Below are 20,279 nucleotides of genomic sequence, written 5' to 3' on the forward strand. Positions count from 1 at the left end.
TGAGTACCATGGTGTCTCAGTGGCTAAGATGCTGAGCTTCTCAATCAAAAGGTCGGCAGATCAGTGGTTCGAATCCCTAGTGCCTCGTAACAGAATGAGCACCCATTACTTGTCCCAGCTTCTGCTAACCTAGCAGTTTGAAAGCACATAAAAAATGCAAGTAGAAAAATAGGAACCACTTTGGTGGGAAGGTAACAGTGCTCCCTGGGCCTTGATCACGGAGACGTCTTTGGATAGCGCTGGCTCCTCGGCTTAGAAACGGAGATGAGCACTGCCCCTAGAGCTGGAAACAAGTAGCACACACGTGTGAGGGGAACCTTTACCTTTACCTTACCAAGGTACTGCTGTAACTTAATATCTTTTCCAAGACCTTCATAGCTTCTCTATGAAGGTCTTGGAAAGGACTAGTCTGCAGTGTATTTCTCGTTCCTTTACTGTTGATGGTCGATGCTAAAAGCTAGAAGTTCTCCACAAGTGATATTTTCATTGGCCATTCTAAGAGTGGTTGTTCTACTTGCTGTCATTACTTTGGACTTCTCTATGTTTTAGTCTCATTTTTCCCCCACTCTGCAATGAACAAAGTATTATAGCTGCAGTTGGTGTGTTTTCAACTTTAACTGACTCATCATCCTTAATCTGCCATGAGGCGATTTCTAAACTGAAAAATGGTTTAAAAAAAAATAAAGAAGGAATATCTGCCCGTATTCATTGAAAAAAATAACTCCTATAAAGTACTGTATTTTTCAGAGTATAAGACGCACCGGAATATAAGACACACCAAGATTTTGAAGAGGCAAATTAAAAAAAAAAAGTTTTTGCACTCTGCAGACCTCCCAAAAACGGCCCGTTTTCGTGAAAAATGGACCCATTTTTTTGTCAAAAAAAGGGCATGCATAGCCTTTAGGAGGGTTATAGAGTGCTCCTGGGGGCTGGAGGGGGCAATGAGCAAAATACTGTCCATTTTTCACTCATTTTTGCCCTCCCCAGCCTCCAGGAGCACTCTGGAAGCCGCCTAAAGTCTATGCACGGCCATTTTTGCAAAGGGGACGAGGTTTTGGTAGGCCAGAAAATGCTGTATTCAGTGTGTAAGACACACCCAGATTTTCACCCTCTTTTTTGAGGGAAAAAGATGTGTCTTATACTCCGAAAAATACGGTAACCTATGGGTAAAAATGAAAAATTATAAAATGAAAAAAACCCCTACCCAACAGTTGTACCTGAACAGTGCAAACCTGTGCCAAGTTTCATTGGAGAAGATTCCCAGAATGGTCATCGTGAAGATTTCAGCTCCAAGTGATGGCAACCATGCTTTCCAAATCCATTCCCTTTCAACTGATTTGAAGAAGGAAGAAGTGGATGATGTGCGTTTGGAAAAGGGAGACGGTGTGGTGAGGTGCTTCTCCAGGCTCTGTGGCTTTTGAGCAGTCAAAACTCTCCATTGCACAGCCAGATGGAGCTGTGGCCGCGGCAGAGTCTGTGCTGGGATGTGACAACGGAGATATCTCATGCTTGCTGGACCAGAGGCTGCAGCAGGTGGTGCTAAAGAGTTTGTGCATACTTTTGCCAACCTCACAGTTTCTCAGAGATTGGATCTAGTCCCTTCCCTTGTTGTTAAAGGCCACATGGGACTTCTGGCAAGGCAGCTTTCAGATTTAGATCAAGATGCCATCAAGACGTTGACATCCCATACCCCCAACCCAACCTCCTACTTTCATCAGGTTTTAAGCAATTGGGCCTGCTTAAATACCCTACTTTCTGGACCTAGTTTGAAGGCCTGCCCTTACCTTTAAAGTTCTACATGTTTTTGGACTTGGGTATTTTCAGTGTGGTCTTCTCTCAGCCTTCCTTCTGGAAGTCCAACTAAATATTCCCCCCACTATTCATGAGTTGTTGGGTGACCTTGTAAATCATGGCATTAATTCTGGAACCAGGCCTCCACCTAACACGCACATACCAAGTTCTGAGCACTCAGTTGTATCGTTAGAGTTCTTGGTCCAAAAATCTCAACCAAGGGGTTCTGCATTAGCAGATACTCTATAAAAAAAGAGAGAAACTTTTCCAAGTTTCAATTAGAACTGCGGAAAAAACAATTTCTATCAACCTGCCTTCCACTGAGGACCTGTATACTGCCCGAGTCAAAAAGAGGGCTGTGAAAATATTTTCAGACCCCCCTCATATCCTGGACATAAATTGTTTCAACTCCTGCCCTCAAAATGATGCTATAGGGCACTGCACACCAGAACAACTAGACACAAGGAGGAGTTTTTCCCCACGTGCCATCAGTCAACTACAGTAATTCCCACAACACTATCAATAATTTACTAAGTCTGTATTACTATTATTATTCTCTTCCTAGTATCCATCTCTCCACACTTATGAGTATAACCATGTTGCGTGTATCTTTCAATTTATATTGTTTTTATTTGTTTCCTAGTATGATTTGACAGCTTATTAGTGACATTGACTATCATTAAGTGTTGTACTTTATGATTCTTGACTCATGTATCTTGTCTTTTTATGTACATGGAGAGCATATGCACCAAAGACAAATTCCTTATGTGTCCAATCACACTTGGCCAATAAAGAATTCTAATCTAAAAAAGAATTTGCTTTATGATACCTCTTGCAGTTTCAACAATAATTTGCTGATGGGAATCAACTCTGAAGAAAGTAGATTGTGATAAGCATCGGGAGATCTATTTATTCCAAATTAGACGGTGCCACCAGATTAGCGAGTTTATTTTTTGCAGCCATGCTTCTTTTTTTACTCAGTATCTTCACCCGGGTAATACACAGGGCTGACTGTTGGTTATTCGTCTATCAGAACAAACAAAACACCCTGATCATTTCATTTCAAGTAGTCCTTGACTGGTTGTGACCAGCCTTCAGAGTTCCCTTCCTGACCAGCGTCTCTTGTACACCTTGTTTTATGATCACTTAGCAATGGAAATTCAGTCCCAATTTTAAGTTGAAGACTCCCTGTCATTAGCATCTCCTACGACTTTGTAGGGGACGCGGGGGCTCAGTGGCTAAGATGCTGAGCTTGTCGAACAGAAAGGTTGGCAGTTTCGGCGGTTTGAACTCCTAGTGCCACGTAACGGAGTGAGCTCCCATTTTTGGTACTGATCATGCCCCCTGGAACCAATTAACGATGAGTACCAAGGTGGCTCAGTGGCTAAGACACTGAGCTTCTCAATCAGAAGGTTGGCCGTTCGGCGGTTCGAATCCCTAGCGCCGCGTAACAGGGTGAGCTCAGGGGCTTGTCCCAGCTTCTGAAGCCCCAGGGACTTGTCCCCAGCTTCTGCCAACCTAGCAGTTCAAAAGCATATAAAAATGCAAGTAGAAAAATAGGAACCACCTTTGGTGGGGAGGTAACAGCCTTCCGTGCGCCTTTGGCGTTTAGTCATGCCGACCACATGACCACGGAGACGTCATCGGACAGCGCTGGCTCTTCGGCTTTGAAACAGAGATGAGCACCGCCCCCTAGAGTCGGGAACGACTAGCACATCTTTGCAAGGGGGAACCTTTACCTTTATGACTTCGTAATTCTACAGCAATTGTCTCCTCAGGTCGGTTTTATTTATATTCTTAATCCTTACTTTTTATGCCACCCATCTCCCTTAGAAGGTGACTGTTAAGAGTTTTGTGTTGAATTTTAAGCACATCTGAGGCTTGGGACTAAAATGACAAACGTAAGACAGGATTTCTGGGAAGGTGAAGTGGGGGAGGGGGAGGGTTCTTCTCTTGAAAACCTCAGGTTTGTCCTTGGATAAAATAGGTCGTTGCAGCAGGAAAGCAGCTTTCCCGGAGGACCCTGCGCGACCCAGTCGGTCCCTCCGCGCATTTCCCCCCCCCCCCTCCGCAGAGAAATCCATTTCCTATGCCCAGCTGGTGGAAGGAGGCAAGTGAAGGGCTGGAAGGGTGATGGGAAAAAGGGGAGTGGAATGTTTGTTTTGGAAAGCCGGGAGCGAGAGAGACTCTGCTCCGGGTTTGATCCAAGCTGGGAAAGCAGCAGATGAAAACATATCTCTTTCCCCTGGCGGGTCTTTTGTCTCCAGTGCAAGCAAGTGCGTTAGGCGCGCTCCTTCCCCTTCCCCTCCCTTTCCCAGGGCTCCGTTTGTGTAACCAAAGAAAGCGCTCTCGTTTCCTTGCGGAGGCTCTTAAAGAGCCACGACCGGAGGAGAAAAAGGCGCCTTGGGGGGTCCCTACTTGATCGGATCTGAGAGAGATCCTTGCTTCCAGTTTCTGCAAATGTCTCTCCTTCCCCACCCCACCCCGTTAGTTTGCATTCTGGGCGCTTGAAACCCCCCCCCCCTTTAGCCTGGCGACCTAGATGCGCTCCGATCCTGCACCCCGGCAACGTCACCTGGATTGAGGCGATCCTACAGTGCTGGCGCCCACCGTTGCGCGCTCAAGGCGCAGCGATTCCCGTCCCCCCACCCGGAATTCCTTCGTTTCTTCCCGTGTCTTTCCCCCCTCTTTGCACGGAGAGGCCACCGCCTAGTTGATAAACGCACAGGATTTGCAAACACAAGGAGGCAAAACTTGGCTTGCCGAATTAATAATAACAACAACAACAACAACAACAACAACAACAACAACAACAACAACAACAATAATGTACATGGTTGATACCTAGGAGGCTGGCAGCAACCCTATCAACCATCAGCACCAGTCAATGGTATTTGCGATGCACTTTGGAATGTTCAGTTGACTGAATTTCATGTTTATTGAATAAAGTAAATAATAACAACAACAATAATAATTCCACTGACAATAATCCTATGAAACACAAAACTGGGATACCAAATCTCAAGCCAATATGGCAAGATAAACCATCTACTATACATGGATGACTTAAAAATGTATGCAAAAAGCCCCACTGAACTTAAATCAATACTCAACACAGTTCAACTGTTCAGCAGTGACATCAAAATGAACTTTGGGCTTGAAAAATGTGCTATATTATCCATGCGGCGAGGAAAAATGGAAAAAAACAGAAGGAATAGAACTGGGAAATGGAAATATAGTGAAAGCATTGGCAAAGGATGATGGTTACAAGTACCTAGGCATATTGGAAGCAGATAACATCTTGAATGGAAAAGTCAAAGAGAACGCAAAAGGAATACATCAGGAGGATCCGCAAAATATTAAAATCAAAGCTGAATGCTGGATACATAATTAAAACCATTAATACATGGGCAGTTCCAGTGATACGCTACTCAGCTGGAATCATCAACTGGACTCTGGCTGAACTGGAAAACTTGGACTGGAAAACACACAAACTTTTGAATATGTACCACGCTTTACATCCACGAAGTGACATTGACAGGTTGTACCTGCCAAGAAAAATAGGGGGCAGCGAGCTATTGCAAATCCATCAAACTGTAGAAGAAGAAAAACGAAGTTTGAATGATTATGTGAACTAAGGTACAGAAAAATTGATGCAGGCTGTGAAAACGGAGAACAGCATAAAAACAACAGAAACAAAGGCAGAATATAAGGAAAAACAGCTGGATGACAGATTAAATGGATGGTAAACCAAAGTTTTGCATGGACAGCACTTGAAAAACATTGAAGGGAAATGTGATGACAACTTGACATGGACATGGCTTAAGATGGGAACCATCAAGAAAGAAACAGAAGGTTTAATACTGGCTGCTCAAGAACAAGCACTGCAAACTAATGCCATGAAAGCGAAGATACAAAAATCCACTGACAACCCAAATTGCCAACTTTGCAATAACAAAGTTGAAACTGTTTCACATTTAATATGTGAATGTAGCAAAATTGCACAAACTGATTACAAAGCTAGACATGACCGAGTTGCTAAATTAATCCACTGGTCATTATGTAAAAAATATGATTTACCCATATCCAGAAAGTCATGGGAACATAAAGTGGAAAAAGATATCAAAAATGAGAAGGTGAAAATCTTGTGGGACTTTTGAATACAAACAGATCGTCATTTGGAGCACAACACGCCAGATATCACAGTTGTAGAGGGACAAAGCGTACAGTTTATTGATATCGCTGTTCCTGGAGATGCCAGAGTCGAAGAAAAAGAACTAGAAAAAATAATGAAATATTGCAACCTGGCCATCGAAACTACACGGCTATGGATGAAACATGTAACAGTGATACCCATTGTCATCAGGGCACTTGGCACCATGTCCAAGAATTTTACAAGATACATCCACAAATTGCAGCTTCCTACAATAACACCAGCGGAACTGCAAAAAAGTGCGCTACTCGGAACATCTTATATTTTAAGAAGGTCCTAGGACGCTGGCAGCAAACCATATCAACCATTAACACCAGTCACTGGTATTTGCAATGCATTTTTGAATGTTCAGTTCGCTGAGTTTCATGTTTAATGAATAAAGTATATAATAATAATAATAATGAGGAGGAGAAGGAGGAGGAGGAGGAGGAGAAGGAAGAAGAGAAGGAGAAGAAGGAGGAAGAGGAGGAGAAGGAAGAAGAAGGTGGTACTTAGTTGATATTTAGGATGCTGGCAGCAACCCTATCAACCAGCAGTACCAGTCAATGGTATTTGTGATGCATTTTTGAATGTTCAGTTGGCTGAGTTTCATGTTTAATGAATAAAGTAAATAATAATAATAATAATAATAATGATGATGATGATGATGATGATGATGATGAAGAAGAAGAAAAGGAAAAGGAGAAGAAGGAGGAAGAGAAAAAAGAGGAAGAGGAGAAGGAAGAAGAAGAAGAAGAAGGTACTTGGTTGATACCTAGGATGCTGGCAGCAACCCGTATCAACCATCAGTCCCAGTCAATGGTATTTGTGATGCATTTTTGAATGTTCAGTTGACTGAGTTTCATGTTTAATGAATGAAAGAAATTATTATTGTCATTAATACTAATAATACTAATACTAACAACAGCTTGCAAAAGCCCCTCCGCGCCTCTTCCTGCTTCCTTCCTTCCGTCTCTCCCCCTCCCCGCGGCAACCCCCCCTCCCCAATCTCCCCCGCCCCGCTCTGGTTTCTTTTCCGGCAACCGGAGCTCTCGCTGCTTTCCCATTTCCTGCCGGGCCGGCTCCTTTAAGAGGGCAGAGCCGATGCCGGGAACTCGCGTCACTTTTTCAGCCTAGGAAACTCTCTAGGTCGGTGAGCGGAGGAGCCGCCGCCGCCAGCGCCTCGAGCTCTCTCCCTTTCCCTCTCCCGCCGGGGGATCGTTGCGCGGCGGGCCCGGGCCGAGCGGGGAAGGCTGGCGGAGGAAGCACCCCCCCTGCCCCGCGCTCCGAGCCATGCGAGGGCCCCCTCCGGGCTGGCTGGGGCTCGCGCGGGCGGCTCGCCGGTGATCGGAGGCGCCGCGCCGTGAGACACACACACACACATACACACACAGAGAGAGAGAACGAGAGAACGAGAGAGCGCCTTCGCCCGGCCGGCCGAGGCGCTGCTTTGCGGGGAAAGGAAGCCAAGCCAGGCAGCCGAAGCAGCGGGCGGAAAGACGCAGCCCCAGCAGCCGGGAAAAGAAGGGAGGGCAAGGAAAGGAAAGAAAAGAAAAGAAGAAAGCCAGGCGGGCTGTGCGCGGCCAACTTCCTGCGTTTGGGGTTTGCTCGCTTTTCTCTCTCGGTGGAGACATGTCGGAAGGTCCCGATCTGGTCTGCATCAAGGTACAAAGCAAGCGGCCGGCTGCCCTCGGGCCTCGCGGGGGTGCGGGTGCGGAAGGCGGGTGGGTGGGTGGGTGGGGTAGGGGGCTTTCAGCGCCTCTTTCTTCCAAGCCTCCCCCCACCCTCTTCCTCGCCTTGCAAACGGGAGAGGTGGGCCCGGGCGCGCGCGCACGGGGAGGCTTGCTTTTGCATTGGGCGGAAAGGCGCTTTTTGGCCCGGGTTTTCGCTTTGGCGGGCGCGGGGTCGACAGACCCTTCCCCCTTTTTTTTTCTCTCCCCCCCTCAACCCTCCCCAGGATCTGAAGGCGAGGAGGGTGGGAGGCGTGAGGAGGGGGCGCTCCAGACATTGAGTTGAAGCGCCAGGAGGGGTGGGGGAAGAAAACCTTCCCCACCTTCCCCAGGCTGGAAGGGTAGGGAAAACAAAAAGCCTCTTTGGAGAAGTTTCTGAAGTTGCTCCGGTGGGATCCCTCTGCTGAGCCCCCTCCCCCCGCAGACCCCCGATCCGCCGGCATGGCGGGGGGTCCCGGGGCGGGAAAGGCGACCCCCGCGTGAGGAGTTTGGCCGGGTTTTTACGCGCAAGCTGCTTTTTTCCCTCGGAAAGAAGGGGCGCGGTGGGGGTCGGCAGTTTGGGTCCCTCGAGGCCCTCGATCCTTTGACTCGAAGGGGCGTGATTTGGAGAGCGAGGGACCAGCGACCCTCACTGTTCTCCTCCCTCTCCCCTCTCCTCCCTTTGTAAGTCCGACTTTCTGGGCAGTTGGGAAGAAAGACATGAAACAGGTTGTTGGCCGCCAGGAAGTGGAGCCCCTCAGACGCGAACTCGTGACGAGCTTTAAAGAAATACGCGAAGGTGCCTTTCCTTCAAACCAGGAAGGGAGTTTTGTTGGGCTGGGGTAGTTCTTGGGGGGACCCCCCTTCCCCACACACAATTGTTCTCCTGGATCTGCGTGGAGTTTCCCCTCTTTACCCCAGCTGACGGCCTCTTCCTTAGCCCTTCCCTGTTGTAAGGAAAACGGAAATGCAACCCAATTGTAAATCTTAGAACTACATAGAATAACAGAGTTGGAAGGGGCCTTGGAGGTCTTCTAGTCCAACTCCCTCCAAAGCAGGAAACCCTACACCACTTCAGACAAATGGCTATCCAACATCTTCAAGACTTCCAATGTTGGAGCATTCACAACTCCTGGAGGCAAGTTGTTCCACTAATTAATCTTGTATTTGATGGCTTTGCTGCATGCTCTCCCAATGTGGATGTATGGGATAAATAAAATAGAATAGAACAGAATAGAATTCTTTATTGGTCAAGTGTGATTGGACACATAAGGAATTTGTCTTTGGTGAATAAGCTCTCAGTGTACATAAAAGAAAAGATACATTGGCCAAGAATCATAAGGTACAACACTTAACAATAGTCATAGGGTAAATGCAGTATATTTGTCCGTTCTCGTTTTCCCCTTGTTTTTCCTGAAACACCGTTAACAAACATTATCAGCTGACCACATTAAGACAAATCCAAGATGCACAGAGGGAAAAAAGGTTACACAAATTGCAAATTTCACACACACCCTTAAAAGTAACCATACATAATACACATTCACCAAAACACTGGAAGTTTTTAAGAAGAGATTGGATAACCATTTGTCTGAAATGGTATAGGCTTCCTGCTTAAGCAGGGGGTTGGACTAGAAGACCTCCAAGGTCCCTTCCAACTCTGATATTTTGTTCTATTCTAAATGACCGAAGTCTGTTGCTATAGAGGTAATCCTAGAATCTATCCAAAGTTGATAGGATTGAGAGACATTCATGTTATTCAGTCAGTGCCTTAACCTGTGCTTATGGTGGCGGTTTCAGAATTACCTTTGACTAAAATTAATCTAAATTGTGTATGAATTAAACTGGATTAGGATTGTGATGGAAGGCAAACCAAGGAATGCTAAAAAAGGCGTTTCTGGATCTTTTAAACTGGCAACCGTCTGCATCTGACAATCTTTTACTTGTGTTTTACGCTGTAGTCCTTTCTAATCATTAAGGCCCATCTACAAGCAGTGAACATAATTTTTTTTTTTTTAAATTCCTATGATTTACGTTTTCATTTGCATTTCCCTTGAGGATAGATTGTGTTCTTTCACGCCCAAAGAACTTGATTTCAACATGCCCATAATTTGTTTCGATGAAATATACTCACATTTACTGTGAGATTCCCATCCTTAAAAAGATGTTAAGGAGAGGTGGTTACCAGCAAATTTTGGTATTTTGTCATTCGTGGGGGGGGAAAAAGCTCTGTTAATGGGATTGCTAAAATGTATTTATTTGTTTTTTACCTTTATTATTTTTATAAATAGAAAGCAAGCATACCCAGTACCCCTTCCTCTTATTTTCCTCAGAACAACAACCCTGTGAGGTAGGCTGGGCTGGGTTCAGAGAGCGCGACTGGCCCAAAGTCACCTAGCTGCTTTTTTACAGCAGGACTAGAACTCACTGTTTCCTGCTTTTTTAGCCTGATTGTGCCTTCACTGCTAAACCAAACTGGCTATTTTTCAATTCCGTAATTGAATTTTAATTCAATATTTTTTTCCCAATATGAAGTGTAGTTCGAAGGTTCCACTTTAAAGTTGTTTCCAACTACCTTCTTTTTCCTGTGTGGTTCTGGGCAATGCAGCGTAGAGTTTACCAGAAATGCTCTGCATATTATGAATGATCACATAAAATACCTTCTTTATACAGTTATGATTGCACAACATCTGTAGTGACTGGGGAGTTCCCCCCCCCCCACTTTCAATAAATCCGTGGGCTGCTCATACGTAGTCAACTAAAGAGTGAGAAGTGAATGGTTCAGTTCAGTTTCAGGGACTTAAAACCATTGTTTTGTTTAGTTTGCTTTCTACGTTGCAAGGAAAGGAAATCCTTATCAAAGCAGGATTTTTCTAGTCTGAAAGTTGACGGTTTTTAGTCTGAAAGTTTTTCTGTATACTGTAGTAGAGACTTCTCATGTTTGGCTACCCCAAAATTGGAGCAGTGTTGTTTTTGTAGTTCTACCTGGAAGGGCCCTTCCTCTGTAGTTAGAAGGCTGTGTGTCCTCATTAGCTTGCAGAATAATAGGGTGTCTTCTCTACTCCCATTGCAGCATGCTTTTGCTCAATCTGTTTTTCACAGGCTAAGGTGCTTTACCAAAATCCTTTTTTTTCCCCCTTTTTGGAAATGACGTCATCACTCATGTTTGGTGGGAAGCGTTCCAAGGCAAAACTAAAATCCATGTTAAAAAATCCACCCTGCATGCTCTTCTTTGTTCAGAAATAAAAAAGTGAATGTATAAAGTTGCATATTATATCCTGGCAGCATTTAATCAAGCGATATTCCTTACACGATTCAGTTTGAGTTTCGCTGTTCACCAAGTTTCCACGAAAGGGGGGGGGGGATAGCCTTTGCTTTAGCAATCTCTTCTCTTGCAGTAAAGAAGCAGGGTCTTATTTATAGCTTTCTTTCATAATTTCTCCTGGGTCTTACACAGGCATCTATGTATGGTGGGGTTTTTTTTAGTATTTAGAACAGTATCACATTCCCCCCCCCCCCCCCCGAAAAGTCTAGGGAAGAAAGGAAAGCCTTTGTGTGTGAAGTTTTATTTAAAATAAGGTGAGCCTTTAAATGGGATTTCAAGTATAATTTGGTATTTGAAAAGTTGTCCAAAGTGTTCAGTTATACCCTGTTTCTCTGAAAATAAGACCTTCCCGGATAATAAGCCCAATTGGGCTTTTGAGCACATGTGTTAAAATAAGCCCTCCCCCCCAAACAAGCCCTCCCCAAAAATACTGCAACACAGCAGCAGCCATGAGGTGACCACTGCCTCCTGCACCTCAAAAATAATAAGACCACCCCGAAAATAAGGCCAAGTGCTTATTTCGGGGGTCAAAAGAAAATGAGACCTTGAAACACGGTATTTAATTTCGTCTACAGCAGGGGTGTCCAAACTTGGCAACTTTAAGACTTGTGGACTTCAACTCCCAGAATTCCCCAGCCAGCTCTGCTGGCTGGGGAATTCTGGGAGTTGAAGTCTACAAGTCTTAAAGTTGCCAAGTTTGGACACCCCTGGTCTACAGGTAGTTCTTGACTCAGAACCATTTGTTTAGTGCCATTTGAATTTCTAATGGCATTGAAAAAGCGATTCATGACCATTTTTCACACTTAACGACCATTGCAGTATCAAAATTCAGACACTTGGCAACTGACTCATATTTACGACGGTTCCAGGGTCATGTGATTACGCCTGTTGCAACCTTCTGACAAGCTAAGTCAATGGGGGAGCCAGATTCCCTTCACCTTGTTATTAATTTAGCAATTTACAGTGATTCACAACTGTGTCAAGAATGGTCGTAAAATGGGTTAAAACTCACTTAATAACCATTTTATTTAGCAAAGGAAATTTTGGGCTCATCTGTACTTGGTCCTGCACTCTCCCTACCCAGCCACTCCCAGCTAGGAACTCAGTTCTTTTATTAAACTGAAATCACTCAGGAAAGAGAAGTGAATGAAACCCAACTGTTCCTCAAAGGAGCTTATCAAGCAAACAAAGGAGGAAATGAACAAAGTTTATTTCCTGGTGGAATCCCGGCTTCTATTCACTCCCAATATTAGGATGGTCTTTTCTGAGATAAGTGAAATACGTGTTCTAGGGCAGCAGTCACCAACTGGTGGTCTGTGAACCACTGGTGGTCTGCGAGAAAATTTTGATGGTCTGCAGAAAAATTATTTGCATTTTTTATATTGCACTAAATCAAGGGTCCTCAAACAATGGCCCCCGTGATGGATATGTGCAATGAATGCTTGTGTTGCTGCAGAGAGTCTCCCCCTTTGGGGTCTTTTTGTGCAGGTCGGGAGGGGGGCAGAAATTCGGACTTGGGGTCTGCTTCAGCCTCCTGGTGAGGGGCTTTGGGCGAAGGCTGGAGGGAAGTGCTGTTGGTGGCAAAGAGCTGGAGGGCCTCATTCCAGTGGGACTACATCATGGCCTGGAACTGGCTGACCATCTCAGCTCAGTGAGCCTCCAGGCGCCAGTACCTAGCCTTGCACTCCAGCAGGTCTTCCCTCTGCCTATGCTCGTAGTCCTCAGTGAGGTGCTTCTGCTGAGCCTCCTTCTTGGTCAGATCCAATTTGAACTGAGCTGTTTTGCCAACTCTTTCTTCTGGTGGCTGCTTAGCTCCAGCAACTGCTTCCTGATGGGGCCCTAAGGAGCCCAGGCGAGGAGTGGTGAGTAGAGGCTGGCAAGGCGCCCCTCGACGTGAGTGACGCCGAGTTGGCCACACCCACCCAGTCACATGACCACCTTGCCACGCCCACCCAGCCGGTCATTAGGCAGATCATACTATTAATGATCCACCGGTTTAAAATTACGAATTTAGTGGTCCCCGAGGTCTGAAATGTTGGTGACCCCTGTTCTAGGGCAGGGAAAATGGGTCCTTCATCATAGCCCTGAAGGGTGGGGCAGAGGCGGGCCAGGGTGGCGAGTGAGATGCTTTTAACGTTCCTGACATTTCTGGCCCCTGGTCTGGTTGATTCACCCTGTTGAAAAGCAAATAGGAGTTGGCCTGCCTGGGCCAGACTCTTGGATTATCCTAAACCAGTGGCCTTAATCTGATCTGTCAATTCCTGTAATTCCGTGGGATTATGCTGAAGGATCTTATTTCACATTTTTGCTACCACATCCCCACTTCCCTGCCTCTAAGGAAAAGGGAGGAGAGAAAAGGCGAAGCCTCAAACTTCCTGTTTTGTCTTTATTCAAGGGACACCCAAGTGCAATCTATCTCAACCTTGGCAACTTTAAGATAGGGGGGGGGACTTCAGTTCCCAGAATTCCTCAGCCAGGTATTCTGGCTGGAGAATTCTGGGAATCGAAGTCCCCATGTCTTAAAAGTTGCCAAGATTAAGATACATTGCACTAATGTTTCTCATCTGGCTTATATCTTGATCTGATTTACTGTATTTTTTGGAGTATAAAAAGAGAGTGAAAATCTGGGTGTGTCTTATACACCAAGTACAGCATTATTGGCCTCCCGAAACCCCTCCCCCTTCGCAAAAATAACCATGCATAGCCTTTAGGAGGCTTTCAGAGTGCTCCTGGGGGCTGGGGAGGACAAAAATGAATGAAAAACTGGCCGTTTTTTGCTCGTTTTTGTTCCCCCCCCCAGGAGCACTCTACAAGTCTCCTAAAAGGGCTATGCATGCCCTTTTTTTGACAAAAACCAGGCCGTTTTGGGGAGGTCTGCAGAGTGCAAAAAAGTTTTTAATTTGCCTCTTCAAAATCTTGGTGCATCTTATACTCGGGTGCGTCTTATACTCCGAAAAATACGGTACTTAACCTGTTTGAGAAGGCCACCAGAGGGTTTCCACTGACTTTAAAGAAGGCATGGTTGCCTTTGAGTTGAATTCGCCTTCCTTAGCAGCAGTTTCGAAGTGGTTTTGCTCTTGTCTGCATAAAGTTTTTCCCCCCTTTTCCCCCTCCCAGTTTACCTTACACAGTTGGGTTTCTATCCATGTACCGTAATAGCTTTTTAGGATCAGCAGAAGTCAGCGAGGTTGTGCTGGCCAGCTGGAGAGGATATGAACCACTCCTCCTGATCCTGCTTCATCCAAACATTCGGTGGAAGGGAGAAGGGTGTCCATAGGGTGCGGTCAAAAGTCAAGATGGTGGCCACAATATATGATCAAAGCTGCACTTGTTTTTATAGCTTCTACTGCATCATTGTGGACACTATCCTGATGGTTTTGACCATAGTTTGTGGACTCTTGTAGAAGAGTTGCATCCTTGGCTTTGCATGGCCATTGTCTTATTCTAGACTCCATACAGATGCTTGTTTTTGTTAGTTGTGAAGTCATGTCCGACCCATCAGGACCCCATGTACAACGTTCCTCCAGGCCTTCCTGTCCTCTGCCATCCTCTGGCATCCATTTAAACTCATGCCTACTGCTTTGGTTAATCCATCCAGCCACTTCCTTCTCTGTCCCCTTCTTTTGCCCTCAATCTTTCCCAAGCATGAGGCTCTTCTCCAGTGAGTCCTTCCTTCTCATGAGGTGGCCAACGTACTTGAGTTTCCTCTTCAGGACCCAGCCTTCTAAAGAGCAGTCAGGGTTGATCTCCTCTAGGACTGACCAGTTTGATCGCCTTGCAGTCCAAGGGACTTGCAGGAGTCTTCTCCAGCACCAGAGGTCAAAGGTCTCAATTCATTGGTGCTCAGCCTTCCTTATGGTCCAACTTTCACAGCCATCCATTGCATCTGGGAAAACCAGATGCTAGGAGACTGTTTTCCATCTAATAATTTAGAACAAGAGTGAAGGGATCCAAACCAGCTAATTTGGAGAGTTGTAGGAAGTTGTGTCCTTTTTGGTATCTGTTTTAGATGTTTGGGAACGTTTGCATAAAGGAAATAGCGTTGTTATGTTATTCCAGTCATGTACTTTTCTAATTAAACTTAAACCTAGTTAAAAAAAAAACCACCAGGACACCTCAGTTTGGTCTAGTAATTAAGGCAGCAGGCTAGAAACCAGGCGACCATGAATTCTAGTCCTGCCTTAGGCATGAAAGCTGGAATGGTGACTTTGGGCAGTCCCTCTCTCTTGACCCAACCCACCACACAGGGTGATGGTTGTGGGGAAAATAGGAGGAGGAAGCAGTATTAAGTATGTTCGACACCTTGAGTTATTTGTAAAAATAATAAAGCCAGGATACAAATAAATCAAATAAAAATAAACATTGGATTTGGCATTCAGACTCCATTAATATTGTATTCCTAAAAACTTCCCAGAAAGAGGCCTCCTCAGTAGGTATTTATTTATGGATATTTGCTTATAGATTATAAATTTTATGATAATTACCCTTGTGCTGTTTTTTCTTTCCTCTAATCAGGTTTTGTAAAATCTGACTAATTCCAGTTACCGAGGCGTGATGATCAAAATGCATATGCCATACTTCTTATTTACTCATTTGAAATCTGATTCTTAAGGGTGGCTGCCACAATATTGAAAGCCATGGTCTGATTAAACATGTTTGATTGAATAAACCACAATGAGCTACACTCACAACAGCTTAGCCAAAACCAAACCCATGTTGAAGCTTACTCAGTAACATTGTGTGAACTCATCCTACCCCATCTATAGTCTATGAATTGCATTCAGAGCTGCAGCAACCTTGATGCTCTCAATGCAACATGATGTCAACACAGAAGGAGACTAGTGTCATAATTTACCGTATTTTTCAGAGTATAACACGCACTCCCCCCTCCCCCAAGAGCATGAAAATTTGGGTGCGTCTTATACACCGAATGTAGTCCCACCCACACGCCGGCCCCCACTCCTTTGGCCTCTGCCTCCCAGCAATTTGCCTCCTTGCAGAAACGGCAAACGGCGTGCTTCAGCACAGCCTGATTAGCATGAGCAGCTGATTGTCGGTTCGATTGGCCTCCCGACCATCAGCTGTTTCAGGCTGCAGGGATTGCCATTGCCTATTGCCACCTCCACGCGCCCCGTTTTTGGCCTCCTCCCGCCCCCTGTATTGGGCGGAAAATGGGCACGCAGGGCACGGGGCGTGCAGAGTTGGCAATAGGCAATGGCAATCCCTGCAGCCTGAAACAGCTGATGGTCGGGATGCCGGTACGACAATCAGCTGCTCGTGCTAATCAGGCTGTGCTGAAATTGAGACTGAAACACACTATTTGTTGCAAGGAGTCAAATTGCTGGGAGGCAGCAGAGGCAGATTCCCCCCCCCCCCCCGTGCTAATCAGACTAAATTGAAACTGAAACAGGATGTTTTCTGTTTACTACAAGGAGGCAAATTGCTGGGAGGCAGAGGTAGATTTTTCTCTTGTTTTCCTCACCATAAACTAGGTGCGTTTTATACTTTGTAGCGTCTTATACTCCGAAAAATACAGTACATCCATTTGTGCAGTGACAACATACAATGAATGCAGTAGCATCCCCATCTGTGTATTGGTATTTTTTGTCTAATCAACTCAACCCTATTTTTCAAAGCAATTTGAAAACATTAGGCCTAAGGATAATGCTAAAAGATTAGAATAAATGATAGAATGAAATAGCAATTTTAATTAAAAGTGTTTTAAAGTTAGAAAACTTCATTTAAAACCCAGGAAGTTCCCTTCAGATACAAGAAGCTAATAAAAAAAGTCTAAAGGTCTAAGAATGAGCTATATTCTGCATTTTGTCATATAACAGATGAACTCTTTCTCTTTGGCTGAAGTGAATTGGTTTATTGGATTTTTTTTTTTTTACTTAATGGCTTTCTGGGAAAGAATTTAATCTAGCGGCAGTAGAAATCCAGTATATTTCTATTAAATGGAAATTTTCATTCCTGCATTAGAATAGATTTTCTTTTGCAGCAGTTTCCCCAGTGAAGCGTGTTTTGCTTCAGAGTATTAAATGCCATTTATCCATTTTAAGTGTTTCACCCCTATAGGACATGGCTGGTTGAGGAATTCTGGGAGTTGAAGCCTGCAAGTCTTAAAGTTGCCAAGTTTGGAAATCCTTGGTGTAGGATAAGGGAGAACCCTATTATGCAATTCCTAGTTTCATGCCTTTTACTGTCTCCCCATTAAAAAACTTCCATGTTAAAACCCTAGAACCATGATGGCAGACCTCTGGCATGCGTGCCATAAGTGGAACACAGAGCCCTCTCTGCGGACATGTGAGCTGTTGTCCCAGCTCAGCTGCACCCTGCATGCGCGGGCTCCTTTCACTGGCCAGGTGATTTTCGAGTCTCTGCCGCGTATGCGTGGGGGGGTGCACACATGCGGGAGACGGGAGTGCACGTGTGGGAGTGGGAGATCACGTGTGCAAGCATTGGGGGCGGGGGGAGCATGGGTGTGTGTGGCCCATTTTTGCTCCCAGGCGGCTGCAGGGAGGCCTGCTAGGCTCAAAAATGGGTCGTTGGGGTGTCGCACGCACATGTGGGGGGACCACAGGAGTGTCGTGTGGCCGCGTGCAGGGGCACGGGGTGCGGGTTGTGTCACGCGCACATTGCATTATGGTTAGACCTGGTCACTGCCCTGGAAGGTAGATCCAGATTGAGTTGACACGTTTTGTGTTTGGATCTAGCTAAGGCTGGCTGGGGAATTCTGGGAGATGAAGTCCCACACATCTCGAAATGGTCAAGCTTGAGAAACACTGGTGTAGCTCAGCCTTAAGATTTCTGAACATTGGGGTACAGACCGTTCCCCTAAAATGACCATATAAACCAGTTTTGGTGTCCAAGTCCCTGTGATGGTCCTGGAAGTATGGGAACAATCTTTTTCAAGTCATACTCTCTGGATTTCTCCAGAACCTCTGAAATTACTGGAATTCCTTGCTTCCCCCAGAAAAGCTTCTTCCCACCAGGAAGAAGTCAAAGGTGAATCGGCTGAATTTTCTTCTGCATGGCTTTTGTCTGGTAGACGGACATTGAGAATGTTCTTGGACATTCAACATTTTGGTCAATGGCCACCTCCCTTCCTTTCATCCTCACCAAGCATCAATCGTTAGCCTTTTCCATCTCTAGAAGAACAGCCATAAGCTTTGGTTTTATCTTAATGCAAGGGTGTCAAACTCGATTTCATTGAGGGCCGCATCAGGGTTGTGTTTGACCTCCGGGGCCCAGGGTGGGTGTGGTCAGGGCAGGTGTGCCCAGCTCAATGTCATTCATGCCATTGGCACCTGTGGTGGCCTGAGTACTGTGCCAGTGAAAACGGGTTCCCGAGCTCCGTTTTCAGCTACTATGACCTCCTGCAACCCTCTGCCAGCGAAGCAGAGCTCGGGAGGGTCACACTGGCAGAAGCACATGGGCCGGCCCTTTGCTGTGTCCAGGGTGGCCCTGCAAGCCAGATCTCAGTATCCCGCAGGCTGAATTCGGCCACCGGCCCTTGAGTTTGACACCCTTGTTTTAATGCATTTGTATTTATCTCGGTGAAGAAGAAGGAGCATTAGATACGTTCACCGCCTTGTTTATTAAAAAATAATAAAGGTGAGCTATAAATAAATAAAATAAAATCTGTTGGTTACTGTAAGCCGTCCAATGTCTTAGGGCAGGGGTGTCCAAACTTGGGAACTTTAAGACTTGTGAACTTCAACTCTGGGGAATTCTGGGAGTTGAAGTCCACAAGTCTTAAAGTTCCCAAGTTTGGACACCCCTGTCTTAGGGTATGAGATGGTCTACGATTGTAATAAAGAGTTGGGCAGCTACTGTATATGAACTCAATAAGGCAACATTACTTGCACATCTGTATCAACAAACATTATAATGTGATGGAGCCATCATAGCTCTTATTTTGGTCCTTGGATAAAATGCATGCTTGGACTATTTTAATCCTTGCTTATTTATTTATTTCATTTTGTAGCAGCATCCTGGTCTCAAACTCCATCTGTCACGTGACGGCATAAAAACACACACCTAACAGAATCGCAATACTTCTCTTCCTTCTCCTACCCTGTTAAAAAGAACAGCTCCTCTTGACCATCACTCTTGATTCTTTTTTAATGGTCTAAGATCGTTTATTAGCACATACTGAATTTCGCGCCGTAGCTTTGAACCACAGGCTTTTAGGAATAAGCGGAATTGAAAGCTGCTTTACTTCTAAGAGTAAGGAAGAACATTTCAAAACAATCCTATTGGTACAACGTAGCTGATTAGGTTAATTAGATGTGTCCTAACTGGTTTTCCAGTTGTTGGAAGAAATATCCATCTGGTTCGGTTCCAAGCCAGAAGAAAGACACTGGAAACATGGAGGCTGAGTGGAAAGATGGTTTAATGATAAACAGAAGCACATGGGTTCCGATGCAGCTGACCACATGGAGTTGAGAGTGAGGGGTATTTATACCTTCTCTTTGGCTTTGCGCTTGTGCAAGAACACGTTTTCTATTGGCTGTTGTCAGACTCCCATGGAGCCATGTACAAATCCTAGGAGTTTGTCTGAGCTAACTTTGGTTGAAGTTTGAGCTGATGCAATGAAGGGGTATTGGGCAATTCCTATTGTGGCTGAAGGCTAAATCTACCTTTGTTCAGATCTTGCTGCAGGGGATTTGCTTATGAATAGAGTTATCTATCTCTTAAGTGCTGACATCTGCTGAGAGCTATTAAGAAAGGTGGGGGCTGTTTTCCATTTCCAAGAACATATTTCTCAATTTCTCATCCAGGGGCTTATGGGAGAGTGACTGTGACTGTACAATTAAAAGCTGCACCCCTTTTTTTTTTCACATGGCTCCCTAAAATGGACTCTGTTTTCACCGAGACGCTCTAAGACTTTGCCTCTTTTAAAAGTGGGAGAGGACAGTTAATTTACCAGTAAACAATTTGTATGAGAGAATGAATTAAAAAAAGCTCACAAAGATTTTCAAAGTTCCTTGGTGGGCTTATTTCATGCATATGCGCGCGCACACACACACACACAAACACACACACACCGTGCCCCTGGTTATTAGGAAAGAAGTATCTTGGTTTCGGTGATCTTGATTTCATTTGCAAGTATTTCCTTCCTGATCCAGAGAAAGTTGGGAATTTTCCAGGAAACTTTCTACAGAGGAAACCTTTGAAATGTGAGGATCTGTAGTAGGGAGAAAGAAGGAAAAGAAGAGAGGGGGAAAAACCTATATTACAATAACAGTTGTCAAGA

General features: G+C 45.1%; 1 protein-coding gene across 1 annotated transcript in view; it reads left to right on the plus strand.

Moving 5' to 3' along the window:
• The first annotated feature begins 7,092 nt into the window (after positions 1–7,092).
• Positions 7,093–20,279, plus strand: part of ETV6 (ETS variant transcription factor 6) — a 130,334-nt gene continuing 117,147 nt past the window's right edge. Inside the window, exon 1 of the mRNA XM_081958002.1 lies at positions 7,093–7,648. Within this exon, the coding sequence (XP_081814128.1) occupies positions 7,616–7,648 (33 nt within the window). The 5' untranslated portion in view covers positions 7,093–7,615. The remainder of the gene's footprint in view (positions 7,649–20,279) is intronic.

Source organism: Natrix helvetica, assembly GCF_964273705.1.
Source record: "Natrix helvetica genome assembly, chromosome: 6".
NCBI classification, from domain to species: domain Eukaryota; kingdom Metazoa; phylum Chordata; class Lepidosauria; order Squamata; family Natricidae; genus Natrix; species Natrix helvetica.